At 51.8% G+C, this 13,446-nt stretch overlaps 2 protein-coding genes across 2 annotated transcripts; both read left to right on the top strand.

Annotated features, from left to right (window-relative positions):
* Positions 1 to 1,375: 1,375 nt before the first annotated feature.
* LOC106894253 (perilipin-3-like) lies at positions 1,376 to 7,999 on the top strand. Its single transcript, XM_014952813.1, has 9 exons — positions 1,376 to 1,435; positions 1,927 to 2,122; positions 2,726 to 2,808; positions 3,567 to 3,788; positions 3,921 to 4,629; positions 5,068 to 5,267; positions 5,448 to 5,576; positions 5,664 to 6,074; positions 6,930 to 7,999. The coding sequence occupies exons 1-9, from the start codon at positions 1,376 to 1,378 to the stop codon at positions 7,077 to 7,079; spliced, it is 2,160 nt and encodes a 719-aa protein (XP_014808299.1). The 3' UTR covers positions 7,080 to 7,999.
* A 1,704-nt stretch (positions 8,000 to 9,703) lies between these two features.
* LOC106894250 (TIR domain-containing adapter molecule 1-like) lies at positions 9,704 to 12,272 on the top strand. Its single transcript, XM_014952806.1, has one exon. It carries the CDS (start codon positions 9,875 to 9,877, stop codon positions 11,993 to 11,995), a length of 2,121 nt encoding a protein of 706 aa, XP_014808292.1. The 5' UTR covers positions 9,704 to 9,874; the 3' UTR covers positions 11,996 to 12,272.
* Positions 12,273 to 13,446: the final 1,174 nt, after the last annotated feature.

Here is a 13,446-nt window from a genome sequence, read left to right as displayed (position 1 = left end):
TGTCCCCCCCCCCCCCCCCCCAGGCTGGGTGGGTACCAGGAATGTGCAGAAGAGAGTTGGGCCTGGGCTTCTCACTTCAGAGGCTGAAGGTCCCAACTTCTGTGACAACTTTTGCTGTAGACAGTCTGCACCCCTGCTTTGCTTGAATCTCATTAAAATGATGCCTAATTGCAGCAATACTTGACATCCTGCCAAGTTACCTCCTGAGATGTCTCCCCCAGCTTTATCCATAGTCAGTCCAGGGCTAACAAATGCCTTTTTCACTGCTTCTTCCCCAGCTCCCTGTTACTTTTTTCCACAGCAAAATAAAAACCTTACACCAGTCAAAGAACACAAGAAACAAGACAATGGTCTCTGTCACAAATCAGATGGCAAGTTTTTTTCGGGGTTGAGCCTGGAGCAGTGCTTGGCTTGGGAATCCAGTTTGGGAGGAATTTTGGTTTGGGGCTTTTCCACTGGAAAATGCCACAGCAATTCTAAGAATAGGAATTCACTGGCAAGGGAGGGAGAAGCAGACACTGCACTGAAGAACAAATACTCTGAAATCCCTGCTGTGCCTGACTAAGGCTGAGAAGTAATCCTGGATTTATCGCATGATACTGGAGTGTCCAGATACCAACCTAAGTCTGTGATGAGGAAGCCAATACATGTTTAAGATATTGCATAATTTTTATATCCCTACTACTTTAATCCCATTGTGTAATGAGAATACTTCTGAGGCTTGGTTTCAGAGGAAGTGAGGAGAGATTTCCTGCCTCACTGGTCAGTAGGATGGGAAAGCAAGTTTCAAGGGAGCATTTCAGTTCATTGTTAGAAGAACAGGAATTTGTCATGATACCGAGACAACGTTCAGCAATTCCCACCATCAGCCCTGCTTCCTTTCCTTCCATCTTTCCTTTCCATCTTTCCTTCAAGTATTCCAGGCTGTGGCCAGCAGAGACCCTCTGCAGGGGGAAGCCCAACCAGAAGTGAGACCCTCTGCAGGGGGAAGCCCAACCAGAGAAACTAGCCCAACTCTAGCAGAGAAGTGTGACAGATAAAATAGTTGTCACCCATTTCTAACCTGCAAGTTTGAAACCAGTCATATATTATCAGCAATAAAATAAATAGGGTGGTTATTGTTTAAAATATCTGGCTGTTTGGGGATTGAGGGAGGTGACTGACTAAAGTCTTTGTCCTGCATAAACGTTTGCACACCATAAGTCATGGAGCCTCTCAGACACCTTCACACCCTTGTAAGAAAGATCAGTGTTCCTGGGATGTGCTGAATGATGGATCCCAACTCTGCCCTCAGGTTTTAATTTACTTGAGGAAATGAAGTTGTACTAATGCTGTTATACTGTTGTTTTTCCTTTTAGCTGCAGCTGAATTCAGCATGGCATCAGAAAAGACCACAAAGAAAGATCTGCTAAAGGCTGAGGAGCAGCAGCAAGCGGTAGGTGCCAGGGTGGCTAGTACTCTAACATGCAACAGTTAAACTGCCCACTGACAGATGGGCTGGTAAATTAACTTCTGTCAGCATCTCAAGACCAGGCTGGGAGTAGCAGAAAGATTAACCATATGAAGCCATGGCTAAATCTAAACTCAGTTAATACAGAAGGTAACTTTTCTTGCTCAAGAGAGAACTTCAGGGCTGGCTCAAGCAATGCAAGTAACGCTGCAACATGAGCGATTATAGGTCCTATTTCCACATCTGGGTTTGGTGATGAAACCCACTGTGACTCAGAATTCATGATCCCAGAGCTCAAACTTCTAATCCTGGCCTGTTGCTAACTTGCTTTGGATGAGTCCCTTCAACGCTGAGTTCAGGAAGGATGAGGAAGTGGACTAGATGTCCCCTGGGGACCTTTCTGGATAGACACATGGCTTGTATTCACCCACCAGCCTGAGGCGAGTCTCTAATGTCATTTATTTCTCTTGGGTTAGAGCGTTGTCGATCGGGTAACCAGCCTGCCCTTGCTCAACTCTGCCTTCAACCTGGTCTCATCAGCCTACAACCACACCAAGGAGACGCATCCTTGCCTCAGTGGGGTCTGCAACGTGGCTGAGACCGTGGCTGCTGTCGCAGTAGGCAGCGTGGTTGGTGGGGCACAGCCCATCCTGAACCAGCTGGAGCCACAAAGTAAGTGAAGAGGCTGGAGTGGCCCTTTGCACACAGAGGAATAGGTGGGAAGGGGGGGTGTCATGTGCCTGTTGGGTGAAATCCATCTCCTATAGAGCCTTCTTCTAGCACTGAGCCCTCCACTCAGCTGCTTGGTGAAGCCACTGAATGTCATGGACATGAAACTGTTTCTAGCACAAAGTCTGGCCTCTTTTTTGTGCTTTCTTTAGCTCACTAAGCAAAAACTCTCTACTGCTCTAAGTTATGGGCATCCCAACCAGCAGTAGCAGTGTCCCTCTTTGCTATAGCTCAGTCTGTCTCATCCCAACACTTTTCAACCCTTTTAAACCAACCCCCCTACCTATGAGGGTCAAGTATGACATTCCAGTGGGAGCAACATACTGCCAATGGCTAGGAAGCTGGGAAGGCAAAACAGAGACCAGTTGAACCTGCCAAACTGTAGGGTTTGTTCACTTTTTAACAAGATGTCCCCCACACACGCACCATCCCAGAATAGTAGGTTTTTTTGGCTTGCTTTCATGAGTGTGTCCTGAATTGGCTGCTGTGGAGTTAAAACCTCCTCTCCAGATTGAAGAATAAACTGGTACCTGTTGTTTTTTCTAGTTGCACTTGTAAATGAATACGCCTGTAAGGGACTGAATCAGCTGGAGGAGAACTTGCCTTTTCTTCAACAGCCAGCAGATAAGGTAAAGTAAAAGCTTTTCCTGGGGAAGCTGTGACTTGATCTCTGTTATGGGTACAGAAATGGGGAAATAAACTTCAGCAGCATTGCTTTGTCAGGTCAGTCCCTGGAAGAGGCACTACCAGCTGCTGAAAGCTGGAGAGATGCCTTCAGTATGTGGAAGGTGAACATGTCCATGTAAATATAGGTGTACTGGCTTCCCTTGCTCTCCCATGAGACCACAAGCACAATTTAGCCATATGGAAAAGCTACTTCAGGGAGGGAAAGCCTATTTCAGAAAAAAATGTGTCTTTCTCTGCCTCTCCCTGTCACAGGTAATCTTGGACACCAAGCAGCTGGTTTCCACCAAAGTGACATGTGCTATGGATGCTGCCTGTGAGGCAAAAGAAGCAATGGCTGATAAAGTGACTGAAGCTGTGGACCTCACTAAAAATGTTGTTGGAGACAGTGTCAAGCTGACTAGGTCAATGGTCACCTCCACTGTTAACAGGATCTCTGTTATGGGTACAGAAATGGGGAAATAAACTTCAGCAGCATTGCTTTGTCAGGTCAGTCCCTGGAAGAGGCACTACCAGCTGCTGAAAGCTGGAGAGATGCCTTCAGTATGTGGAAGGTGAACATGTCCATGTAAATATAGGTGTACTGGCTTCCCTTGCTCTCCCATGAGACCACAAGCACAATTTAGCCATATGGAAAAGCTACTTCAGGGAGGGAAAGCCTGTTACAGAAAAAAATGTCTTTCTCTGCCTCTCCCTGTCACAGGTAATCTTGGACACCAAGCAGCTGGTTTCCACCAAAGTGACATGTGCTATGGATGCTGCCTGTGAGGCAAAAGAAGCAATGGCTGATAAAGTGACTGAAGCTGTGGACCTCACTAAAAATGTTGTTGGGGACAGTGTCAAGCTGACTAGGTCAATGGTCACCTCCACTGTTAACAGTGCTGTGGAGGCTGCCCAGGGTGCCAAGGACCTTGTGACCAACAAGGTAACTGAGGCTGTGGACCTCAGCAAACACATCGTGGAAGACAGCGTTGAAAAGACCAAGTTTGCAGTGGCTTCTACTATTGTCAATGCTGTGGAGGCTGCCCAGGGTGCCAAGGACCTTGTCACTAATAAGGTGACTGAAGCTGTGGACCTCAGCAAGCATATTGTGGAGGACAGTGTTGGACTCGCCAAGTCTGCAGTGGCTTCTACAATTGCCAATACTGTGGAGGCTGCCCAGGGTGCCAAGGACCTTGTCACTAACAAGGTGACCGAAGCTGTGGACCTCAGCAAACACATTGTGGAGGACAGTGTTGAAATGACCAAGTCTGCAGTGGCTTCTACTATCGTCAACGCTGTGGAGGCTGCCCAGGGTGCCAAGGACCTTGTCACTAACAAGGTGACCGAAGCTGTGGACCTCAGCAAACACATCGTGGAGGACAGCGTTGAAAAGACCAAGTCTGCAGTTGCTTCTACAATTACTGCTGCTGTAGGGGCTGCCCAGAGTGCAAAGGATCTTGTGACCAACACGGTGACTGAAGCTGTGGACCGAACCAAAGGGGCTGTTCAGGATAGTGTTGAGAAGACTAAATCGATGGTTGCTTCTACGGTCAACACAGCTCTGGATGCTGCATATGGCACCATAAGCAGCAAAATCAATACGGCCTTGGAGCAGAGCAGAGAGGTGATCCAGGAGGGGATGAAGATGACCAATTCGGTGGTGACCAACAGCATAAGCAAAGCCAAGGCAGTGAGCCAAGCAGTGGCAGGTGGTGTGGAGTCTGTCCTGGGGATATCAGAAGATCTGGTGGATCATTACCTCCCGATGACGGAGGAGGAACTAGGTGAGAAAATGCTTAGCTGGCGGTTGTAAATACAAATCCTTTCCCATGTGATTAGAGAGCACCTGACACTGCAAGACTCATCTTCTGAAGCAGACAGGTAGCTCTGAAATTGTCATCAAACTGGCCGTCTGTCAACACCGGCTTGCCACATGGTATGGGACAGAGTTCAAGCATTTGCTAATTGGTTCTTGCCCATCAGCCTCAAGGCAAATAAACACGTGGGTGCATGTTCAACCAACATGTCAAGTCTGCTTATCCGAAGAGAACACCTTGAGCAGGGACCAGCCTACCTTTAATAGCTGAGCAACCACAAACCTCTACTGTTCACACACCAAGCTTCATCCTTCATGGTTTTCCAAGGGGTGATCTTACCACTTACCTCCTCTTTGCAGCTGGGGGAGAGGAGCACAGCTGCATCTCTGTTCTTCTTTCCTCCAGGTGAACTGGCCACCAGTGTCAAGGGATTTGATGTGGCTTCTGTGGAGGAGCAGAAACAGCAACAGAGTTACTTTGTGCGCCTGGGTTCCCTCTCTAGCAAAGTCCGGCAGCGAGCCTACCAGCTCTCCCTCAACAAACTGAGGTGCATTAAGCAAAGCACCCAGGAGACTCTCTCCCGACTACAACTGGCAATAAAACTGGTACAAACACGCTTTTCCCCCCCTTTTCCTCCTGTCTATAGTCTTCCTGCCCTACTCTCCAGATGGAAGCTCTTCCTCCATCCTGTACCAGCTGCATGTCATCTTGGATCCCTCCCTGCTTGTGCTTCCCTGATGGTGTGTGCTTGCAATACAGCTCTTCCTCTCGTTTTTCCCCATCAGATTGAATCTGTGAAACAGGAGGTTGGCCAGAAGCTTCTGGATGGGCAGGAGAAGCTCCATCAGCTGTGGGTGGACTGGAGCCTGACCCAACCCAAAGGAATCCAAGTAAAAACTGCCTCCCAACCAGAGGTATCCCTAGAAGGGCGTATTTAATCAGGCCTCTGGTGGATGGTGTACATCTGCTCTGGTAACTGAGCTCTGTCTCTTTCCCAGCAGGTAGAGTCACGGACTCTAGCTATGCTGCGTATCATCACCCAGCAGCTACAACCTGCTTATGAGAATCTGAAAGCCAGCATCCATGGCCTCCCCAGCAACATCCAGGAAGCTGTGTATCAGGCCACTCGAAATATCCGCAAGCTCCATAGTTCTTTTTCCAGTGCTATGTCTTTCCAGGACCTCTCCAGCACCACCCTGACCCGGAGCCAGGACTATGTGGCAGAAGCTCGAAGGTCCCTAGATGACTTGTTTGAGTATGTAACTCACAACATCCCTCTCAACTGGCTTGTGGGTCCCTTCAGGGCAATAGCTAAAGAGTCACAGGACGGCAGGAAGCAGATGAAGAAAGATATGGTGACTGACAGAAAATCACCTGTGGTGGAGAAGGCACCCGAGGAGCCAAAGGGGACAGCGAAGACACCTGAGGAACCAAAGGGGACAGAAAAGGCTGTATCACCAAAGGGGATGGCAAAGGCACCCAAAGAGTCAGAGGGGGTGGAAAAGGCTACATCATCAATGGAGGTGGTGAAGGCACCCGAGGAGCCAGAGGGGGTGGAAAAGAAGGCACCTGAGGAGCCAAAGGGGGTGGAAAAGGCTACATCATCTAAGGGGGTGGAAAAGAAGGCACCTGAGGAGCCAAAGGGGGTGGAAAAGGCTACATCATCTAAGGGCATGGAAAAGAAGGCACCCGAGGAGCCAAAGGGGGTGGTGAAGGCTACATCATCTAAGGGGGTGGAAAAGAAGGCACCTGAGGAGCCAAAGGGGGTGGAAAAGGCTACATCATCAATGGAGGTGGTGAAGGCACCCGAGGAGCCAGAGGGGGTGGAAAAGGCTACATCATCAATGGAGGTGGTGAAGGCACCCGAGGAGCCAGAGGGGGTGGAAAAGGCTACATCATCAATGGAGGTGGTGAAGGCACCCGAGGAGCCAGAGGGGGTGGAAAAGGCTACATCATCAATGGAGGTGGTGAAGGCACCCGAGGAGCCAGAGGGGGTGGAAAAGGCTACATCATCAATGGAGGTGGTGAAGGCACCCGAGGAGCCAGAGGGGGTGGAAAAGGCTACATCATCAATGGAGGTGGTGAAGGCACCCGAGGAGCCAGAGGGGGTGGAAAAGGCTACATCATCAATGGAGGTGGTGAAGGCACCCGAGGAGCCAGAGGGGGTGGAGAAGAAGGCACCTGAGGAGCCAAAGGGGGGGGTGAAGGCTACATCATCTAAGGGGGTGGAAAAGAAGGCCCCCAAGAAGCCAAAGGGGGTGGAAAAGAAAGCACCCGAGGAGCCAAAGGGAGCCACCAGGATCCCAGAGGAAGGGTGTGAAGTGTTAGAGAAGCTGGAAGAGAAGGCAGAGAAAGACACAGAGGTGGCGCTGGCTGCAAAGGAGATAAAAACTAATGCACCAGAGGAAGATCCCTGAAAATTCCAGCTCTTCTGGCCAAGGCTCCCTGGCTAGAACAGCACTTTACCCTTTAATCATGTGTCCAGCTGCCAGTCGTGCCCCAAGTGCCTCCTGCTCACTCCCTGTCCCAGGCTGAGTTCACAGCAAGGTGTAGTTTGCGAGGAGACCTGGGAGCCAAGGTGGGGTGACTCTGTATCTTGATTTACTATATTTTTTAAATCATGCTGCTGCGCTGAGAGGGAAGATGGGGACCTGTACTTCAGCTTTTTAAGCCAGCCCAGCTCTGTGGTGTGAATGGCTAATTCTTGCTGAGAGAAGTAGTGGCCTCAACTTATTTTTAATGTCGGGTTTGGTTTTTAATTCATCCAAGCGACAGATCTTGAGAGGATGAGGTGCTTGGCCCTTGATACTGTTTCCCTCCTTTTACAAGTTTAAAAATACACGTTACAGACACTTCCTTTGTGCCCCTTGTGCTTCCGGCGAGGCTCACCCCGCAGCGGAGCGGGACCAGCCGGGGGCAAGGGGCAGCTCCTCAAAGAAAAAAAAAAAGACTTTGTGGATCAGCCAAACACTTCTTCTTTCCTAGAGAAACACTTAGCAAGGTGGGATTTTCTTTTAAGCATGACAATTTGCAGTGGGATTATCTTTTAGTCGTGTAAATGCCTTCAGGGATCGTCCGGTTGTGTGTGAGTAACTCCATGTGTGAAGCCTTTAGCTGGCAAATGAGGCAGCTCTTGCCAGGAGTTACTCTGGGATGGGATCTCCTGGTATTAAAAGGGGGGAGGTAAGTGTTGGTTATTCCCCCAGCAAACAATGCTTTGTAATCATTCCTAATGTAACTTATTTTGGTAACTTATGTCCTGGCCTGGTCCTTGTGTTAAGGCTGGAATAAGGGCAAGCAGACTTTGGAATAAAGCGTGACCTGCGTTCAAAAAAAATACCTGTCTCCTGCGTATGTCTGAAGCTGTTCTCCCTCAGCCTGAGTGGGTAAGGAGCCTGCATTTAACAAATCACTGCTGGATTAAGGTCCCTGATCTTGCTGGAGGAAGGAAAAATGCTTTTAGTGGGTCCCATGTTCTGCCTCAGTCTTAAGCACAACACTATCTCCACTGCTTTATCCCCAAGACTTGTGCCTGTGCTCCTGGGGGTCAGCTCCATCTATCCTGCCCCTGCTGCCCCCCTTTTCCCTTTCTCCATCGTTTCCAGCCTCGCTCCTTCCAGAGGCAATGCCGACGGTCCCTCACTAGAGGGAAACCTCGGTTCCCGGTTGGGTTTAGCACCTCCAGCCCTTGGTGTTGGGGGACACCGGGGACCCCTTCCCGCGGGGAGGGAGGTGGCAGCTCCCTGGGGCCGAGCCCTTCCAACCACGGGACGCCCCGGTATCCCCCCCAGCTCCCTCAGCCTCTCCTCATCAGACTTATTCTCCAGACCCCTCACCAGCTTTGTCGCCCTTTTCTGGACCCGCTCCAGCACCTCAATGTCTTTTTTATGGTAGGGGGCCCAAAACTGGACACAGTACTCGAGGTGAGGCCTCACCAGTGCCGAGTATCACACCGGCTCTGTCCCGCTCCGCCCCGGCTCTGCCCCGCTCCGCCCCGCCGGGCCCCGCCGCTTCCTCGTGTGCCCGCGGGCTCCGGTGTGGCGGGCGAGAGGACCCCGAGGTAGCCCGGGATCGGTAGCCCGGGATCGGTCCCCCCCGGGCAGGGGGGAAGCCGGGGGACGGCGGAGCGGGGCTGGAACCGGGGCTGGAACCGGGGCTGGCCCCTTCCCGTTCCCCGGGCGGAGCGGGGCGAGGAGCGGAGCGTTGCGGTGAGTCAGAGGGGGGGGAAGGGCAGTAGCCAGTGGCTACCGGCTGGGCCACCCTTCCCGGCCCTTCTCCTGCCCTTTCACTTCATCAGGGGTTTCGTGGGGGGAGCCAGAGACTTCCTCGGGCCCGGCCTGAGCGCCTCTGTTGGGCAATTAGAGGATTTTTATGAGATAGGGGAAAAAAAAAGTGATTTGAAATGATAAATTTTCCCCAGTTTTGAGCTATTTTGGGGCACTCGCTGGTGCTGCCTTTAAATAGGGAAGGCTTTTCCACCGGGCTCCATCAGTGCCTGTAGCAGTGTCCCTCCGGGCACCCACTTCTCCGCTCCGCACGAGTTCTGTTTAATTTAAGCTGCTCAGAGGCCTCCGGTGAGTGCGAGGGGTTTGGCAGGGCTCAGGGAGTAGATGTGGCCGGGGATATAACGTCCACCATTTCATCCCAGAGGGTGCCTGTGGGTTATCCACCCTCCTGGCACCCTTCTTCTGAGGGCACTTTCCTCCTCCACTGCCCGGCTCATGAGCCTGCGAGGCCCCAGGAACCCGCCGTCTGCAGGAGACAGACCCTGGGATTTACCTAAATATGTTATTAGCTCAGCAATTATTCTAAATCGGTTGTAATTGACGTGAAATGAATGCGAAGAACTTCCATCTTTGCTTCGTAAGAGCTGGAACAACGCGTGGAGCGCTGGCAAGGACTGAATAGAGGAAAAAATACTCGAGAGCAGCAAGATAGAGCCGGGGAGCTCGGCAAACCTCATGAGCACCCCAACGCTCCCCACATGGTGATTTCTGAACATTGTCCTCTGTTCTTCTCGCAGGTTCCTCTGGCTGGTTCCTCAGGACAGAGACGTCCCGCTTCTGAGACGAGCCCCTGAGCAGCAAAGAGCCACCACTTGTGTGGGACATGAGGTGCGAGCAGGGCTTCCATCACCTTCACTCCGAGAGCCCTACTATGCTTTTTCCATCCACGCGGCTTCAGTCCATCATCTGGGCCACCAGCTGATGAGATGGCACAGAGCGCCGAGCTCCAGCCGAGCTTCGAGGACGTTTTTGACATTCTATCCCGGATCCCACAAGATAAACTCCTTACCTTCAGACATAAACTGACACGCTTGGTATTTGGGCCCAGCAGCAAATTACTTCAAGCCATGATCCTGCTCATTCTGCGGCGAGAAGGGGATGCAAGGATCTGTCTGGATGCCTTGGGAGATAACCGGGCAGCCCAGTATGTCCACCACACCAAACTGGGCACTACAGGAGTGAGGAAAGACGGGGAGGACTTGCAGCCTCCCCAGCTGGATGCGGGTGCCAGGGAGCTTCTGGCACAGATCTACTCCCTGTTGGCAGATGAAAAACTGTGCAGTCACGAAGCCATGGACAAAGCCTACCAGGCTGCCACCAAAGCCAGCAAGGGGGACACGCTCAACAGCATCCCACCTGAGGACCAGGAGAAACACGGCTTTGTTGTCAACAGGGGCCCAGGTGGCAAATTTCAGACGCTGAGATCTGATGTGGGAGTAGGGTTTCTCCAGACGCCCAGCCCAGAGCACGTGGGGAGAAGTTCCCCAGTGGAGATTGGAGGTAACTCAGACTTTTCGGGCCCACGGACCTTGCACTCCTCGGAGAGTCCTCCTTTCCCCAGTTGCTTTGAGATCAGCGCGTCGCCAACTGTTGTTCTTTGCACCCAGCCTTCCTCCCAGGAGCACGGCCCCCAGTCTGGCTGGCTGTGCCAAGGGAGCACCAGCAGTGCTGGACACCCCACTGGGGATGAAGAGAGCCATGGCCTGCAGGAAACGAGCTGGGCCAGCAGAACCAACTCTCATCTCGGGCAGGACACAAGTGCCCAAGTCCCCCAGCCGGAGAAGGTTCTGGGGGTCACTTCAAGTCACCCAACTGTGCCAATTCCTGAAACACAGCCGCCCACCCAGGGCGTTGTGAACCAACCTGTCCAAACTAGTGACGTTTCCAGCACTGTGGCAGCAGAACCTCATGCACCAAAAGAAAGCACAGACAAAAATCAAGATGAAAAGCAATTACCTACAATTATTTCTGACTTAAGAGCTACAGTGGATACTGGTCTGGCCCATACCACCAGGGAGGACTCCTATGTTCCAGCAGGCACTTCTAACTCTGCATCTTCCATTTCAGCCTCTCCTCCTTATTCTGTCTTCTCAACCCTTCCGTCTCCTCTTCAGGGAGCTGCTCCCAACTTATCATATCCTTCTCCCCTCCCCTCATCCACCTCTCCAGCCTGGCCTCCTCCTCTCCAAACTCTAGAAGCAGGGCTCGCATCAGAGCCAGACGCTGGAGACAGAAAGTTCTTCACTTTTGTTGTCCTGCACGCTAGTGAAGATGAGAGTGTTGCCCATCGGGTCAAGAACCTGCTGGAGAGCATGGGGGTTCCCAACGGTGCCACGCTCTCTGAGAACTTCTTCATTGCTGGACGCAGCCATCTGACTTGCTTCCAGGATGCTATGGAAAACTCGGCTTTCATCATCCTTCTGCTGACCAAGAACTTCCTGTGCAACCTCTGTATGTTCCAGACAAACACTGCTCTGATGGAGTCCATCATGAACCCATCCAAGTGCGACTCAGTCATCCCTTTTGTACCCAAGGAGAGCCCCCTGGAGCGGAGTCAGCTTCCCACCACGCTCAACGGGCTCATGCCCTTGGATGAGAACTCTCCCGTGTTCTCCAGGACTGTGCAGAACACCTTTACCAGCAGCAGGATCAGTAAGAGGAAAGCCATGTGGGACCTGACGCAGAGAAAGAAACTAGAGCAGTATCAAACACTGCAGAATTTAGCTGCTCTGAACCTTGGCTCCCATCCCCAGGTGCCACCATCAGCAACGCAGCCGCAGCTACTGGAGCCATCACCCCAACAGTGGTGTCCCCCTGCTTCGGCTGTCCCTCCTGCCACCCACCTTCCTCACCCCATGCCTGGTCAGATGGGTCCTCCTCCTTCCCAGCCACTTCATCTCCCACCAGGCCACTACAACCTGATGCCAGAAGGGATCCCACACCTCATCATCCAACACGCTCGGATGGTTCAGATCGGGAACCACAACACGATGCAGGTAGAAGCTGTGACACCAGGCCCAGGGGACAGCAAGAAGGAAACCAGGTAGGAAGGTCCCTCAGAGATGCAGCAGGTCAGCCAAGGCCAGACACTCACACCGCGTTTCAAACCCAAAATTATAGTGATTCTGGGACTCTTCTAATTTCACTGCGGGTAAAAGGTGCTACTTTCCTGGAGCACAGGAGAAAATTACCTTCTTTGTTGGACAGAAGAGGTCGCAATCTCCCGAGACTATTTTCCTTGTGCTTCATTTTCAAATAACTGAGACAACTTTTTTCCCGATCTTCTAAGGCTACTGAAAGATTTTATAAATGAATTTTAATGAATTTAATTGGGTCTGTATTGGTTCTTTCCTGTAGAATTAGCCAAGGGGCAGCCAGGGATATGGGGGAAACTGTTCTGTCTGTACCTCCGGGGCTGGGAGATGGCACACGGGGTTTGTGTTTCATAATCTGCTGCCAACCAACCCGTTTGAGGGAAGATCTTCAGGGGGTGCTTTGGGGAGTTGCTGCAGCCCCCTGTCAAGGTGCTAAGCACCATGAGGTCCCATTTTCTTCCAGAAGTCCTCTTTGCTTGGGCTTGCAGAGTATCCTCTTCAGGCCGATGCCACTCGGTGTTCACGGTGCCGCACCAGCAGCGCCATTTCCCCCCAGCCTCTCGCCTCAGACCCAGGAGGGTTGAGGAAAGCAGCTTCACAGCCTCGGGAGGGGCTGTGGCATCAAGAGATCACTTTTCCCAGTTCCCCTCCGAAACTACTGAGAGAGAAGTTTTTTGTTTGTGAAAGACAAAATCCCCATGTGCCCCCAGAGGCACGGCTTGAAGTTCTTTCGTATTTCAGAGAACTCTGTTAAAAGAACTGAGATTATGCACCAGATGCAAGGCTAAAAAATAATCTTTATAGTAAAGCTGTGCTTGGGGGAAAAAAAATACTTAAAGGAAGTGGAATGAGGGAGGAGGAAATGAGGAGGAAGTCTGAGGAGGCAAGAGGTGTGTTCACTCCTCCCTCCCTACCTGTGTGTAAACAGTCCAAGGTGGGACCAGGGCCCTGAGAGACTCTTGCCCAGAGAAACGTTCCCTACAGAGATCACTCCACCTATTTCTGTTATTGCCTTGGAGGAAGAGGTTTTCTGGAAAAGCAGAGGGTTACCCAAGGGGTGGAGAAAGGCCAGGAATGGGGAGGTTCTGCAGGACCTGGGCGAGGGCTGTACCAGGCAGGTATCTACTGAGGCTTTAACCCAAGGAGGGCACCTGGAGCAGAGCCCCAGACCCCACACTCTTCCTCCGATGGCTTCTGCGGTGGCCATTTGCCTGCTCAGTCAGTAGAGGTCAGCCCGAAGCCACCAGATGACTAGAAATGGGACTGCTCCCTCCAGCAGCACTGGGCTCCCAGTCACCTCACCCTGTGAGTGCCGGGACTGGTCCCATTCCTCACCCAAGGATGGAGCCCCAGAGCTGCCAAGTCCTCATCAAGGTGGACCTCAAGGACCAGTGTGATTGATG

This window comes from Calidris pugnax, unplaced genomic scaffold, assembly GCF_001431845.1.
Source record: "Calidris pugnax isolate Ruff unplaced genomic scaffold, ASM143184v1 scaffold199, whole genome shotgun sequence".
Taxonomy (NCBI): Eukaryota; Metazoa; Chordata; class Aves; order Charadriiformes; family Scolopacidae; genus Calidris; species Calidris pugnax.
This window is presented reverse-complemented; position numbering and strand designations above follow the sequence as displayed.

Bases quoted from the DNA above. Each gene is read 5' to 3' on its own strand.
- LOC106894253 (XM_014952813.1), top strand. From the start codon at position 1,376: ATGGCATCAGAAAAGACCACAAAGAAAGATCTGCTAAAGGCTGAGGAG. The intron at 2,809-3,566 runs GTAAAGTAAAAG...TCCCTGTCACAG, and splicing joins TTCAACAGCCAGCAGATAAG to GTAATCTTGGACACCAAGCA. The intron at 4,630-5,067 runs GTGAGAAAATGC...TCTTTCCTCCAG, and splicing joins GATGACGGAGGAGGAACTAG to GTGAACTGGCCACCAGTGTC.
- LOC106894250 (XM_014952806.1), top strand. From the start codon at position 9,875: ATGGCACAGAGCGCCGAGCTCCAGCCGAGCTTCGAGGACGTTTTTGAC.